Consider the following 17,641-nt stretch of genomic DNA (forward strand, 5'->3'; position numbering starts at 1 on the left):
ACTTTTTTTTCAGAATTTCCTTCTGCAGGCAACTACGTCTGATCTTCCTCTAATTTTTTTTTTTTTTTTTTGCGGTATGCAGGCCTCTCACTGTTGTGGCCTCTCCCATTGCAGAGTACAGGCTCTGGACGTGCAGGCTCAGTGGCCGTGGCTCATGGGCCTAGCCGCTCTGTGGCATGTCGGATCTTCCCGGACCAGGGCATGAACCCGTGTCCCCTACATCGGCAGGTGGACTCTCAACCACTGCGCCACCAAGGAAGCCCTGATCTTCCTCTAATTTTAAGTAATCTATCATTCAGATTTATCCTAGTTTCATCAAAGATAGAGTTCATATTTCTGTTTCTTATACATTTTAAGTCATTTTTACGACAAAAAAACACAGTTTTTTACCTATCAATGTAAAAATTGGAACTTTACCTTTCCAATCATTTCCTACCTCACTCCTTTATATACCATGAACTACTCAGTATTTCTTTTCAAGCGCTGTAGTTTCCTGTTTTCTTCTTTTGCTCATTATTTCCATTCTGAGGAATGTTCTCTCCATGCGTCTGTTTCTCAGTTCCAATTATACCTGCTCTTTTAAGGTTCAACTCACAGGCCACTGCCCTCTAAGGTCTTTCTTGGTCCACCTAACAAGAAGTAATCTCACCTCCCTTATACCATTTCTTCCTTAGTATTTACTTCTTCTACTGGACACCTTGAGGTTGGGGCTGTGTCTTTAGTACTCTATATTCCCTGGTAGCAAATGGCTTTCTAGTCTGTACATAACTGTCACAATTAGATATGTTACTGTGTATCAAGAAATTTGGTTCTTAAAAATATTAATTATTTGGCAAAGTTTTAGTCCTTATGCCTATGCCCCACAAATTCCCAAAGGAAATTCTGAGTTTAAGGATCATCATAAATTGATCCCCAAAGCAACACTGGTACCAAATTCCATCAGGGCCTTAGAGCAGAGTCTACGACTTGCAGATCATTCAACTAGACAAACCTGGAGGGTCTTTTTGATCAATTAAGTCTGCATGTTAAAATACCCTATGTTCTTTTGGACAGAAAAGCTTACTTATCATATGTAGTAAACCTTCTTTAGATGAAATCAACTCATTTACAACTGTTTTTCTGCCATCTGAAAGCAGTAACTCAGACCTCATGAGGATAATTTTATCTTTTAAAAATGTAATGAGTGCAGATAAGGTTTGTTGTTATCAAAAAGCCTGAAGAATTCAAAATATCATGATCACTACCTCATTATCCTCCTAATACCCCAGGCAGAATATTTCCTCCTCCTGAAGAAGTAAGATATAGTGATTTGAACAGCATCATAATGAGAAATTTAATGAGAAAGAGATCCCTGGCTTCTTGAGTTCAGTGTTCTGGTCAAATTTGGCCAGGTAAGTCAACAAAGAAAAAGACTGACATGTTGGACCAAATGAAAATCTAAAACTTCTATATAATTTAGACACATGATTTAAAAATACAAGAAACAGACTGGAAGAAAATTTTAACAACGTGCATAATAGTGGCTTACAATCCCTAGTAATAATAAGCACTACTCCAAACCATAAGAAAAAGGACAAATAGCTCAATAGAAAAATGGCAAAGGGATGAATAAGCAAGTCATAGAAGAAGAAAACTTGCGAAAAGATGTTCAACTTAGTAGGCATTAGGTAACTACAAATTAAAACAAAGAAATGCCCCCCACCTGCTTTTTTTGTGAGAGGCAATATAGCATAAATTAAAAAATGTAGACTCAAGAGCTAGAATTCTTGGATTGGAACCGCAGTACTGCCATTTTCTAAGTTGTGTGAACTTGTGCAATTTACTAATTTCTCTGTTTCAGTTTTCTCATCTTCAAAATGAGGTCATGACTGTAACTAGAGTTGTTGTGCTGATTAAATGATTTCATTTATGTAAAGTGCTTAGAACAGTGTATGGCACATAGTACATACTGTATATGTGTTTATTATTACTATTCATCCATCATACTGATAAAATGTAAATGGTTGTTTGAATGATAAAAGTAATTTTAAAAAACTGATGTATAGTTGATTTACAATGTGTTAATTTCTGCTGTATAACAAAGTGATTCAGTTATATATATACAGTTCCCTGTGCTATACAGTAAAATCTAAGGGAAAAATATGAGAATAAAAGATCTTTTTTTAATGATTATCTTAAAACAAAAAGGTATAAAAGACATATTTAACAATACAATTACACCGCAAATTGAACATACTTGCAAATTTCACAGACCATCTCTAATGTGGTTCAGGGATAAGAAGAGCTGATAAAGCAGTAGCCTCTTATCAACTCAGTATGGGGGACAAGTTACTTCACATATAAAACGAGAGTAATTCTCTGCCTGGCAAATCTATAATCTGCCATTATAGAGATTATAATCTATATTTCTGTTTGTTATGCAGATAACTGGAAATAATGGACTTATTACCAAAAGTAAAAAAAAAATAAAAAACACCCAAGTATAAATAAGAGTATCATTATGAAAGCCAGACATGAGTTTAAATCAAAGCTCTACTACTTAGCTGTATGACCTTGGGCAAGTTTCTCAATCTCTTTTGCCTTAGTTCCTTTTCTGTAAAATGAGGATAATAATAGTATCTAGGGCTGTATTACATAAGATACTACATTAAAAATACTTGGCACAGAATAAGCACTCGGTAAATACTGGTGATGGTGGTGATGTGTCAAGACACAACAAGTACCATTTCCTAAATTTTGAACATTGTAGAGACGTGAAGTATTACAAATGTGTCCTAGCATACATTCAATCATTTTAGAGGGTTGTTATCCTTAGCAAGCCATGCATTTGAGGTTTGCTTAAGCTGGTAGTCCTAATTATTGAAATCCAGGCTTCCTCTTCATACATATCTTCTAGACGTGACTGCAAATTAATGAGGCTAAGTCCATATACTATACACAATGAACAATGAAGCAGTGAAGACCATGGACCCTTAGAGCCAAATTACCCAAGTTTAAATACCATTTTTGCTATTTACTAAGCAGTATAACCTTGGGCAAGATTACTTAACTTCTCTGTTCCTCAGACTTGTCATCTATAAAATGGTGATAATATTAACATTTCTCTTACAGGGTTATTATTAAGATTAAACAAGATAATGCATATAAAGCACTTAGTACAGTGCTCAGAAAATGTTAGCTATAGCCATCATCATCCCTTATGGTCATCCTACAAAAGAAAGATACACCTCTGACCACTAGAACTTGGTTTGACAGAAACAGCACAACCAATTCTTAAATTAGTTCTTAGGTATCCACACACTCTCTAATATTGTAAGATTTTTAAACTGGTTGGATATTTAAGCCAATATTTTGTACCTTGCCTCAATATGAGCAAGGCAAAAAAGTAAATTTTGTATCGGATCTTTCCAAGTATCATTGATGCAAAGTTAACGAAGACCAAAATGTCTTATCAAAATGCACTGTAAAATTTCTTTCTTTGTTTTAAGCAAGTGAACTCCTACCTGTCATCTGTATTGCGAAGGGAGGGAAGCCGAAAGCTCGTGTTTCGGTCAAGCTTTGATTGGCTTTTGGTCCTCTTGATGGAGCCTTTCAGGCGCTTGCTGAAGAACCCCTAGAATGAAAAGGCAAAAAGTGATGGGAAGAAGAACCAAAAGGGAACCTTGCTGTCTCCTAACTCATCTGCACTGCGTTTGCAAAAGATACTCAGATTCTTATAATGAAGACCAGAAACAGAATTCAGCTTTAAAATTTTTAATTTATAAAATACAGCTGCTGGAAACTACCTGATAATGTGATAAAAATTTTTTTCTTCTATGATAATTGGGAGAATTAAACTTTTAAAAAGTTTATTTATTTATTAACATCTTTATTGAAGTATAATTGCTTTACAGTGTTGTGTTAGTTTCTGCTGTATAACAAAGTGAATCAGCTATATGTATACATATATCCCCATATCCCTTCCCTCTTGCATCTCCCTCCCACCCTCCCTATCCTACCCCTCTAGGTAGTCACAAAGCACCAAGCTGCTTTCCCTGTGCTATGCAGCTGCTTCCTGCTAGCTATCTATTTTACATTTGATGGTGTGTATATGTCAAGAATTAAACTTTTTTTTTTTTTTTTTTTGCAGTACGCGGGCCTCTCACTGCTGTGGCCTCTCCCGCTGCGGAGCAAAGGCTCTGGATACGCAGGCTCAGCGGCCATGGCTCATGGGCCCAGCCGCTCCGTGGCATGTGGGATCCTCCCGGACTGGGGCATGAACCTGCGTCCCCTGCATCGGCAGGCGGACTCTCAACCACTGCGCCACCAGGGAAGCCCAAGAATTAAACTTTTTGATGGCACTTAATTTCTTATTTCTTAAACAGTTTCTATACTAGCTATGGTAAAGAAACTTCTAACTTTTAAGGTAATACGTTGGTGGTCTCAGCAGTGGCAAAATCTGATCTATGTCACCTTGGATATGGTACTTGTGAAGTTAAATTTTAAATGTAGTTTAACTATTTTAAAGTGAAACAGGTATGTATCATGTATGAAACCAGTGAAGGACCCAGACTTCAGAAGAACAAAGTGTCTTATAGGTTTTAGCCCTGCTTACCTTCTGCCACTTCCACCAAACTATCTAGAGTGCCTTGAACATCTTCCTAGTCTTAGCACCTGGCAAATAATGGGCATTCAAAAAAGTTTGTTGAATTAAAGAATAAATGCAAGAATGAATTGGCATTTCTGTTGTTGGCAGATAAAAGGACATCTTATAGAAGTATACCAAAATGTCTTGACAAAAGACTATAATTCAGAGAAAAGTATTTTGATGTATGGAATTGACTCTAATCACCTTGTGATGAATATTAGCTTATAGAAGCTGTGTACAACAAATATTTCCATAAGGAAGAAAAAAAAATACTAGGCCAATACCAGCACATCAAATCTGTTATATTCTTTTAGTTACCATTAAAGCCCACTGTTTTGGGGTGAAGACTATATTAATCATGATAAGCTAGGTTATGCTTACCTAATAACCCCACAATCTTACTGGCACAAAATGTACTATATGTCTATGAGCAGGTCAAATATGATGGGGACCTGGCACTATGCTGTCCTCACTCAGGGACTTAGGCTAAGGGAGGCTCCATCTTTGTGCTTCTATTAGTTGCTGCCTCAGGATAAAGGAAGTGTGGTAAATTTTGTACTTGCTCTTAAAGCTTCATGTCATTAGTGGTCTCATTTTATTGGACAAAAAAGTCACATGACCACACCTAACTTCAACAGGGAAAGAATGTACAATCCTGTCACGTATCTAGAAAGAGATATTTGGTGAACAGTAGTGTGGACTACCACAGTGCTTTTCCATGCCAAGTAAACACACAAGCACTGCTAGAGAAAAAATGGAAACAAACTTATTTGAATCAGAAGTAGAGCTATTTAGCTGACTGAACAAAAATGCTTATATTATTTCTTGTACTTATAGCCCAAAGAATAAGGGTGAAAACTAGAAAATATCACACAGACATAATTCACTAAGCTGATCTTTATTCCCTAGGCTGTTTTTTATTGTAGGTGTATTGAGATTGATTGGAGGGAAAAAAAAAGGGCTATTTTAAAAAGTACTATATTTCTGGGCTTCCCTGGTGGCACAGTGGTTGAGAGTCCACCTGCCAATGCAGGGGACACGGGTTCGTGCCCCGGTCCGGGAAGATCCCACATGCCACGGAGCGGCTAGGCCCGTGAGCCATGGCCGCTGAGCCTGCACATCAGGAGCCTGTGCTCCGCAACGGGAGAGGCCACAACAGTTAGAGTCCCACGTACTGGAAAAAAAAAAAAAAAAAAAAAAGAAGTACTATATTTCTTAGAGACAGGCATTTGCCTGATCTCCTGTATAATCTTAGCATCATTAGGGAAAGTCAATGTTATCTGTTCTCTAAGGCAAAGGTTTTATTTACTACTTTCTATGATTCAACCAAGATGAGTCACCACATTTCCTTGTAAATGTAGTCAGCAAACCAGACCTAAATTTATAGAATTCTATTAGGATCATTTATAGTTGGTTCAAAAACCACTGGCCTAAGCTGAGCTTCAGCCCAAGGACTGGACAAAACACCATATATAAATACGGTTCTAACACACTACAGTTAAGCAGTTAATTGAGAATGTACTAGTAGATGTTCACTCATATAGTACTTTACCTGCCTGTGGCACTTATTGTATAATACTTCATATTTTAATCCATTTATTTATTAAGTATTTATTTTATGTGTATATGTTATAAAGCATGGTACTAGGTGTTGTAAGGGAAACAAAGATAAAACAAACACAAACTCTGCCCTCAAAGAGCCTGTAGTTTAATATAAGATTAGAAATAAATACAAATATAAATGACACAACATGTATTGGGAAGGTACATGCTCTTAATGCCTGGCATATTTAATCACAAAATAATACTATCATATTTCTTTGAATCTAGGACACCAGTGATTGTAAGTCACACCATTATTCTATGTATACAAAGAAAAAAGCAGCCAATTAAACTATAACACAATGCCTTACCACTTAGAATTTTTATTTTGTATTAAAGAAGTTTTTTAAAGACTTACTTTGGCTGGTTTTGTCATATATCACATAGTGTACACACAAAAAGAATATATACAAAATCAGTTAAGGTATCCCTATGCATCTTCATTCTTCGGAACTATTTTTTTGACTCAGAGTACCTGTTGTTCATGTTTTTCCACAGAATACCATGATATATTCTTTCTTTCAAAAACGTTGATGACAAATGGCATATGATAAAAGAGTAATTTGAGGGAGACTGGTTCAAGATGGCTGAGTAGAAGGGCATGCTCTCACTCCCTCTTGCGAAAGCACTGGAACCACAGCTAACTGCTGAACAATCATCGACAGAAAGACACTGTTAACTGACCAAAATAGATACCCCACATCCAAAGACAAAGGAGAAACCACAATGAGACGGTAGGAGGGGCGCAATCACAATAAAATCAAATCCCATAACTGCTGGGTCAGTGACTCACAAACTAGAGAATACTTATACCAGAAGTCCACCCACTGGAGTGAAGGTTCTGAGTCGCATGTCAGGCTTCCCAACCTGGGGGTCAGGCAACGGGAGGAAGAATTCCTAGAGAATCAGACTTTGAAGGCTAGCGGAATTTGATTGCAGGATTTCAACAGGACTGGGGGAAACAGAGACTCCACTCTTGGAGGGCACACACAAAGTAGGGTGCGCATGGGGAGCCAGGGGAAGGAGCCATAAGAGACTGAACCAGGCCTACCTGCTGGTGTTGGAGGGTCTCCTGCAGAGGTGGGGGGTGGCTGTATCTCACTGTGAGGACAAGGACACTGGCAGCAGAAGTTCTGGGAAGTACTCCTTGGCATGAGCCCTCACACAGTCTGCCATTAGCCCCACCAAAGAGCCCAGGTAGGCTCCAGTGTTGGGTCACCTCAGGCCAAACAACCAACAGGGAGGGAACCCAGCCCCACCATCAGGAGACAAGTGCATTAAAGTTTTGCTGAGCTCTGCCCACCAGAGGAAGAGCCAGCTCTACTCACCACCAGTCCCTCCCAACAGGAAATATGCACAAGCCTCTTAGATAGCCTAATCCAACAGAAGGCAGACAGCAGAAGCAAGAAGAATTACAATCCTGAAGCCTGTGGAACAAAAACCACATTCACAGAAAGATAGACAAGATGAAAAGGCAGAGGGCTATGTACCAGATGAAGGAACAAGATAAAACCCCAGAAAAACAACTAAATGAAGTGGAGATAGGCAACTTTCCAGAAAAAGAATTCAGAATAAAGATAGTGAAGATGATCCAGGACCTCAGAAAAAGAATGGAGGCAAAGATTGAGAAGGTGCAAGAAATGTTTAACATAGACCTAGAAGAATTAAAGAACAAACAAACAGAGATGAACAATACAATAACTGAAATGAAGACTACACTAGAAGGAATCAATAGCAGAATAATGGAGGCAGAAGAACAGATAAGTGACCTGGAAGACAGAATGGTGGAATTCACTGTTGCGGAACAGAATAAAGAAAAAAGAATGAAAAGAAATGAAGACAGCCTAAGAGATCTCTGGGACAACATTAAACACAACAACATTCGCATTATAGGGGTCCCAGAAGGAGAAGAGAGAGAGAAAGGACCCAAGAAAATATTTGAAGAGATTGTAGGTGAAAACGTCCCTAACATGGGAAAGGAACTAGGCACCCAAGTCCAGGAAGCACAGCGAGTCCCATACAGGATAAACCCAAGGAGAAACATGCCGAGAAACATAGTAATCAAACTGGTAAAAATTAAAGACAAAGAAAAATTATTGAAAGCAACAAGAGAAAAATGACAAATAACATACAAGGGAACTCCCATAAGGTTAACAGCTGATTTCTCAGCAGAAAATCTACAAGCCAGAAGGGAGTGGCATGACATATTTAAAGTGATGAAAGGGAAGAAACTACAACAAGATTACTCTACCTGGCAAGGAACTCATTCAGATTCGATGGAGAAATCAAAAGCTTTACAGACAAGCAAAAGCTAAGAGAAATCAGCACAAACAAACCAGCTTTACAACAAATGCTAAAGGAATTTCTCTAAGTGGGAAACACAAGAGGAGAAAAGGACCTACAAAAACAAACCCAAAACAATTAAGAAAATGGTCATAGGAACATACATCTTGATAATTACCTTAAAGGTGAATGGATTAAGTGCTCCAACCAAAAGACACAGGCTTGCTGAATGGATACAAAAACAACACCAATATATATGCTGCCTACAAGAGACCTGCTTCAGACCTAGGAACACATATAGACTGAAAGTGAGGGGTTGGAAAAAGATAGTCCATGCAAATGGAAATCAAAAGAAAGCTGGAGTAGCAATACTCATATAAGATAAAATAGATTTTAAAATAAAGAATGTTACAAGAGACAAGGAAGGACACTACATAATGATCAAGGGATCAATCCAAGAAGAAGATATAACATTATAAATATATATGCACCCAACATAGGAGCACCTCAATACATAAGGTAACTGCTAACAGCTGCAAAAGAGGAAATCGACAGCAACACAATAGTGGGGGACTTTAACACCTCACTTACACCAATGGACAGATCATCCAAAATGAAAATAAATAAGGAAACAGAAGCTTTAAATGACACAACAGACCAGATAGATTTAGTTGATATTTATAGGACATTCCATCCAAAACCAGCAGATTACACTTTCTTCTCAAGTGCACATGGAACATTCTTCAAGATAGATCACATCTTGGGTCACAAATCAAGCCTCAGTAAATTTAAGAAAATTGAAATCATATCACGCATCTTTTCTGACCACAACGTTATGAGATTCAAAATGAATTACAGGGAAAATAAACGTAAAAAACACAAACACATGGAGGCTAAACAATATGTTACTAAATAACCAAGAGATCACTGAAGAAATCAAAGAGGAAATAAAAAAATACCTAGAGACAAATGACAATGAAAACAGAACGATCCAAAACCTATGGGATGCAGCAAAAGCAGTTCTAAGAGGGAAGTTTATAGCTATACAAGCCTACCTCAAGAAACAAGAAAAATCTCAAATAAACAATCTAACCTTACACCTAAAGGTACTAGAGAAAGAAGAACAAACAAAACCCAAAGTTAGCAGAAGGAAAGAAATCATAAAGATCAGAGCAGAAATAAATGAAACAGAAACAAAGAAAACAATAGCAAGGATCAATAAAAGTAAAAGCTGTTTCTTTGAGAAGATAAACAAAATTGATAGACCATTAGTCAGGCTCATCAAGAAAACGAGGGAGAGGACTCAAATCAATAAAATTAGAAATGAAAAAGGAGAAGCTACAACAGACACCACAGGAATACAAAGCATCCTAAGAGACTACTACAAACAACTCTATGCCAATAAAATGGACAACCTGGAAGAAATGGACAAGTTCTTAGAAAGGTATAACCTTCAAAGACTGAGCCAGGAAGAAACAGAAAATATGAACAGACCACTCACAAGTAATGATATTGAAACTGGTATTAAAAATCTTCCAAGAAACAAAAGTCCAGGACCAGATGGCTTCACAGGTGAATTTTATCAAACATTTAGACACGAGCTAACAGCCATCCTTCTCAAACTCTTCCAAAAAATTGCAGAGGAAGGAACACTCCCAAACTCATTCTACGAGGCCACCATCACCCTGGTACCAAAACCAGAGAAAGATACTACAAAAAGAGAAAATTACAGACCAATATCACTGATGAATATAGATGCAAAAATCCTCAACAAAATACTAGCCAACTGAATCCAAAAACACATTAAAAGGATCATACACCATGACCAAGTGGGATTTATCCCTGGGATGCAAGGATTCTTCAATATATGCAAATTAATCAATGTGATACACCATATTAACAAATTGAAGAGGAAAAACCATATGATCTTCTCAATAGGTGCAGAAAAGGCTTTTGACAAAATTCAACACCCATTTATGATAAAAACTTTCCAGACAGTGGGCATAGACGGAACCTACCTCAACATAATAAAGGTCATATACGACAAACCCACAGCAAACATCATTCTCAATAATAAAAAAACTGAAAGCATTTCCTCTAAGATCAGGAACAAGACAAGGATGTCCACTCTCACCACTATTATTTAACATAGTTTTGGAAGTCCTAGCTATGAGAATCAGAGAAGAAAAAGAAATACAAATTGGAAAAGAAGAAGTAAAACTGTCACTTCTGCAGATGACATGATACTATACATAGAGAATCCTACAGATGCCACCAGAAAACTACTAGAGGTAATCAATGAATTTGGTAAAATTTCAGGATACAAAATTAATGCACAGAAATCTCTTGCATTCCTATACACTAACGATGAAAAATCTGAAAGAGAAATTAAGGAAACACTCCCATTTACCATTGCAACAAAAAGAATAAAATACCTAGGAATAAACCTACCTAGGGAGACAAAAGACCTGTATGCAGAAAACTATGAGACACTGATGAAAGATACTAAAGAGGATACAAACAGATGGAGAGATATACCATGTTTTTGGATTGGAAGAATCAATATTGTGAAAATGACTATACTACCCAAAGCAATCTACAGATTTAATGCAATCCCTATCAAATTACCAATGGCATTTTTTACAGAACTAGAACAAAAAATCCTAAAATTGTATGGAGACACAAAAGACCCCGAATAGCCAAACAGTCTTGAGGGAAAAAAAAAGAGCTGGAGGAATCAGGCTCCCAGACTTCAGAGTATCCTACAAAGCTACAGTAATCAAGACAATATGGTACTGGCACAGAAACAGAAATATAGATCAATGGAACAGGATAGAAAGCCCAGAGATAAACCCACGCACCTGTGGTCAAGTAACCTATGACAAAGGAGGCAAGGATATACAATGGAGAAAAGACAGTCTCTTCAATCAGTGGTGCTGGGAAAACTGGACAGCTACATGTAAAAGAATGAAATTAGAACACTCCCTAATACCATACACAAAAATAAACTCAAAATGGATTCGAGACCTAAATGTAAGACCGGACAGTATAAAACTCTTAGAGGAAAACATAGCAAGAACACTCTTTGACATAAATCACAGCAAGATCTTTTTTGATCCACCTCCTAGAGTAATGGAAATAAAAACAAAAATAAACAAATGGGACCTAATGAAACTTACAAGTTTTTGCTCAGCAAAGGAAACTACAAACAAGATGAAAAGACAACCCTCAGAATGGGAGAAAATATTTGCAAATGAATCAACAGACAAAGGATTAATCTCCAAAACATATGAACAGCTCATGCAGCTCAATATTAAAAAAACAAACAACCCAATCCAAAAATGGGCAGAAGACCTAAATAGACATTTCCCCAAAGAAGACATACAGATGGCCAAGAAGCACATGAAAAGCTGCTCAACATCACTAACTATTAGAGAAATGCAAATCAAAACTACAATGAGGTATCACCTCACATCAGTTAGAATGGGCATCATCAGAAAATCTACAAACAACAAATGCTGGAGAGGGTGTGGAGAAAAGGGAACCCTCTTGCACTGTTGATGGGAATGTAAATTGATACAGCCACTATGGAGAACAGTATGGAGATTCCTTAAAAAAGTAAAAATAGAATTAGCATATTACCCAGCAATCTCACTACTGGGCATATACCCAGAGAAAACCATAACTCAAAAAGACACACGCACCCCAGTGTTCACTGCAGTAGTATTTACAATAGCCAGGTCATGGAAGCAAAGTAAATGCCCATTGGTAGGTGAATGGATAAAGATGTGGTACATATATACAATGGAATATTATTCAGCCATAAAAAGAAACGAAATTGGGTCATTTGTAGAGACGTGGATGGATCTAGAGACTGTCATACAGAGTGAAGTAAGTCAGAAAGAGGAAAACAAATATCGTATATTAATGCATATATGTGGAACTTAGAAAAATGGTACAGGTGAACTGGTTTGCAGGGCAGAAATTGAGACACAGATGCAGAGAACAAACATATGGACACCAAGGGGGGAAAGTGGCAGGGGGAGGGTGGTGGTGTGATGAATTGGGCAATTGGGATGGACATATATACACCAATATGTATAAAATGGCTAACTAATAAGAATCTGCTCTATAAAAAAAATAAATTCAATTTTTATTGGGGAAAAAAAGAGTAATCTACAGAGATGTTAAAATGTGAAAAAATGTGCATTTTAGAATTGATGAAACATGGTATTATTTTAGAGAGGTACATAGGAAATTATTTCAGGAGTTCGTCAAAACAAAGGGAAATTGTATGGAAGAAGTGGTATATGCTAGGTCCAAATGGTAGACATGATTTGCGTTTGGGGCTGTTGAGTAGCAAAGGTATTGTATGGAGCATAGCATGAAAAACGTCATGGAGGTAAAAATACACAGGGTATACACTAAGTAGATTTAGTTTGGTGGGTAAATGATTAGTAGTAGTGAAAAATAAGATTGGAAAGATGATTTGTCCAGCTATTCATGTATAATTATTGTTCCCTTTGGCCCTTAAACATCTTTTTTTTTGTGGTACGCGGGTCTCTCACTGCCGTGGCCTCTCCTGTTGCGGAGCACAGGCTCTGGACGTGCAGGCTCAGCAGCCATGGCTCACGGGCCTAGCTGCTCCACGGCATGTGGGATCCTCCCAGACCGGGGCACGAACCTGCGTCCCCTGCATCGGCAGGCGGACTCTCAACCACTGCGCCACCAGGGAACCCCGGCCCTTAAACTTTTGAGGAAAGGTATAATGCTATATCTATCTTAACATCGACCACAGAGTCTAAAGCTTAATAAGTGCTCAGTAAATAACTCAGAAGTATATACATAAAATTATGGTTGTTTAAGGAATATAGATAAGGGAAAGTGTAAGACTGCCCTAAGTGGTCAGTGATATTTCATGGAGGTAGTAGAATCTACTACAAAATTCTGTTTTCATTTCCTTGATATAACTGAAACATGGTTTTCACCCGAGAAGACTGTTTAGCTTACAGCCCTATTTGACAGACGTTTTCCATTCTCCCTACCCAATATTTAATGGTACCAGAAAGAGGAGCTGGGATTTTCCTAGCTTATTACGACTGCTTCCAAACCTTTATTCCATAAAATAATGGTTTGGAGTAAAGCATATTCTTTGAGGTTCATACGACCTTGATTTAATACCCTTTATCACACTCTTTGCTGTTCTCATGTATTAATCTCTCTTTCACTTTCCTTTATTCATTAAGGACTTTAGCCCCCAGCTTGCAATATTTCTCTGTCTCTTAGCTCCTAATACCATGGTAGAAAATAACTGCGTAGTGATCCATCTAATATGCTAGCTTCACAATTCCTTAACTCCAATAACTTAACCTCCTCTCCAGCCACTCACTCCTAGAACCACGCCCTAGATATTATCATTATTCAGATCCCTCACCTCAGGCACCTTAGACAGTCATACTCTTCTTTCTGACTTTTCTTCCTGACCAGGTATGTCTTTCTCCAAATACATCTACTCTCCAACCTCATAGAAACCGCTAGTCTCTTGACCACCCTATTTTTCTCCATGACCCTGCTTTTCTCTCTATTCAACCAAGACTCCCGGACCAATTATCTGAAGCTATTCAATCACCAATAACCTCTATTCCCTTAATGATCAGCTATCCAAAATCAAAACTGAATCAATGTTTAAAATCTGGTCCCATGATCAGGCTGTGCAGGAAGATCACATAGCTGAATGGGCTGATGCCACTAAATATTCACTATCTCCAAGCTTGGCTTGGCTTTTACTATGCCTCTGCCTCGACCAACCATGCACTGAGCCTTCCAGCAACATTATTCCCTCTGGGAAGCCTCAGAGTGTATGGTATGCCCTCTTTCCCACGGGCCCCTTCGGAGCAATTCCTTACATACAGGTCAGTATGCTCTGTACCACGAAGAGCCCTGGCTATAGCTGAGTGGACCGGGGTGGATACTTGACCTAAAGGTACCTAAAAGAGTGGTCCTGGTAAGAGTTCTCCCTGTAGAATACGGTATTATCTGGTAGCTACTAACTGCTCTAGCTGACCCCTGACAATTCCCTGCTTCATGCTTTACACACCAGCAAATCTAAAAGCCTCCAATTCTCTACAGTCATCATGAATCTATGCTACTGTTCATATTCCCTCCCTTTTCCCTGGTTAAGTTATCCTTTCAGACTCAGCTCAGGCATGATCTCCTCTAAGCTGTCTATTTTGGCATGTCCTGACCCTGCTCTAGATTAGGTGCCCCTCCTATGTGCTTCCAAGAATCTATAAATAGAGTCAGCCTTACATTTAGCACACTGCATACCCACTGATGTGTCAACAGACTTCCCTGCTAAACTCTGAACTCCACAGGACAGGGACTAAACAATTTTTGCATCCCCAAGGCAGGGCTGATATCTGGCATTTAGTAGGGGCTCAGCATATGTTTGTAGAACTGAAATAAAATAGGCAGTGAAATGGATAAAAGCCATCATGGTGTTTCTGCTACAACTGCTACCACAGAAAGAACAGGGAACTCAATCAGGAAGTGTGGCTTCAAATCCTGGCTCCAATTTCTCCTAGCTGAATGACCTTGGACAAGTCATAGCTTCTAAGTTTCAGATTGCTTATCTGTAAAATGAGGATTAAAAAATCCTCTTCCTAAGGCCATCCCAAAGAATAAGATAACTGAATGCAAAGGTAGTTTTAAAATAATGGAAAATGGGTACCTATAAGTATTAATTGAATATAAATCTAGGATGAGAGACTACTGAACAGGCTAGGTGAAATCATGAGTCTTTCCTCCTAGAAACGACCACAACAAAGGAAGGGAAGGAAACTAGAAATAAATTCCACAATATTTGGGATTTGGGGCTATTTTGTTCTGTAATGTACGCCAGTGCCAATAAATGATACTTGGTATATCCTAAATGTTCAATAAACATTTGTTGGCTGAATGAAGGCTTCCTGGCTATCAAGCACTGGCCAGGTGCTTTCCAATATGTGATACCATTTAATCCATGTAACAACTCCACAAAGCAGGTATTCAGTAACTTGCTTTAGGTAACACAGTTAATAGGCAAGGAGTTAAAATTTAAACCCAGTATATTGCTAGTACTTAAAAAGTTTCATTTGTGCATATATTTATTTGCCAGATACTTGAGGCACTTGAGATAATCAGTGAACAAACAAAAATCTTTGCTTTCATTAACCTTATATACCAGTGGAAGGAGATAGACAATAAAGAAAGAACAAAATAAGTTAGCAAAAGACAAGCACTGTAGAAAAACAGAGCTCTGTAAAGAGGGTTGGGAATACAAAGTGGTCATAGTAGACCTTATGGGGAAGGATTATATTCAGTAAGGAAGAGGAGGTGAGTTAGCCTTGAGTTAGCAGATACTGGAAGGGAAAAGCATTCTAGGCAACAGGACTAGGCTCAGCAAAGGCTTTAAGGCAAAAGTATGCCTAGTGTGATCAAGAAAGAGCCAAGAAGTCAGTGTGGCTGGAATGGAGAAAGCAGTAGGAAGGGTTGTGGGAAATGAGGTCAGAGAGGTAGCAGGCTGGTGTTGGTCCCGGTACTGGGGTAGGGGACACAGTGTGCAGATCCTGTAGGCCACTGTAAGGACCTCACCTTTTACTCTGACTTCTAAGGAAATCAACAATGAGAGACAAGACCATTCCAAGCAGTCATAAATAAATAAGCATTTGCTTTTCTGAGAGAAATACTTTTACCTATGAAAATTTAATGTAATTTTGAGCAAGAATGCACAATATATGAAGAGTTCATTTTCTTCATCAACTATATATCAATAGCAGAGATACAGAGAAGCTATCTGACTTTTCCCAAGTCACACAGCTGCTAAGTCGCAAAGTAAAACTTCAAGTTCAGGCAGTCTGACTCTGGAACGTTTGCTTTTTAACCATCATACTGTACTAATTCTCCACATTCTAATTTCTCTTCAAATGCTCTAGGCACTATAATATAATGCATTTCCCCCATGTGTACTACACTTAATTTCTACATACATCTTATAGAATTATATACCACAAAGAGGCAAAAATGCAGTATAACATTTCAAAAATATGAGAGAAAAAAGGAAAACAAACCAAAAAAACCACTAATGTGACATGTGACTAGAAAAATTTGCTCCTAAGTCTCCTATCTCTATAATTAAACTAGAGTAAAATTGAAATCCTTTTGAGATTACTTTTATATGTAATTGATTCTGTGGTCACTGAGAAGAAAAACCCAAATATAAAATTTAAAAATAGATGGACGCCAATTAGGAAAATGTTTCTCTTTCACAAAAAGTTATGATATCTATGTCTTATGTTAATTTGAAGGGTAAATGATGCTCCTATAAATGTACCCTAAAAATCCTGTATCATAAATGGAAACAAAGAAGACCACAAATAAACTTGATTTCACCCTTCTGATACCAACCTAATCTGAAAGAACACAAATAAAACCCTCCAAACAAATCCTACTTCATACAATTCTCCTTTGGATTGCTGTTGCTACCATCTACAATTTTTAAAAATAATAAAAAGTGTATCATTTTAAACAACTATATCGTCATAGCAATTGATACAACTAAAATGACTTACTTTAAGTAGTTGGTACTATTTTTGGTCAAAATAAGTCTTAAAATTAGCAACTGCCAGTGAAAGAGAAAAAGCCAAATGGTGTCTTTCTCTAGAGCCTGGTAAATGTTAAGATAACAATAAAAGTTGTTCACCACCTGCAAATTGGAGTAACCCCTGAAGGCTGAACTTGGCTATCAGGGCATGATTGGTAACTGAAATAAAACTGCTGCTATGCAACTACTCTCAGAAGCCTCAGTGGTGGTAATCAGAGACACTGACTTGCCAGCATCCTAGTGCTGCTGCTGTTCCCTTAAGACATGGAGAAGAGGCAGAGAAACATGTCATTACCTTTCACACAAAAACACAGTGATGTGCAACAGAACCCTGCTTTAATCCTGTTTGAGACTTTTCCATATCAGTGACCACACATGGGATTAAACAATTTTAGGTGATTAAGTAATTTTAATAGCAATTCCTTAAAATGTTATATGACTCACACTAAGAAAATGTCACCTTGTCAACTAGAAAGAACCACGTTTTT

At 37.9% G+C, this 17,641-nt stretch overlaps 1 protein-coding gene across 9 annotated transcripts in view; it reads right to left on the bottom strand.

The window, feature by feature from the left end:
• The window catches only part of RASAL2 (RAS protein activator like 2), a gene marked incomplete at its 5' end in the record, with an annotated part of 387,226 nt that overhangs the window by 65,587 nt on the left and 303,998 nt on the right, over window positions 1-17,641 (bottom strand). For all 9 annotated transcript variants that reach the window (XM_082612733.1, XM_082612736.1, XM_082612732.1 and 6 more), the window contains one exon: window positions 3,504-3,613. In XM_082612733.1, coding sequence (XP_082468859.1) covers window positions 3,504-3,613 — 110 coding nt within the window. The remainder of the gene's footprint in view (window positions 1-3,503; window positions 3,614-17,641) is intronic.

The sequence above is a fragment of the Mesoplodon mirus genome, assembly GCF_964341445.2.
Source record: "Mesoplodon mirus genome assembly, chromosome: 3".
Lineage (NCBI taxonomy): Eukaryota > Metazoa > Chordata > Mammalia > Artiodactyla > Ziphiidae > Mesoplodon > Mesoplodon mirus.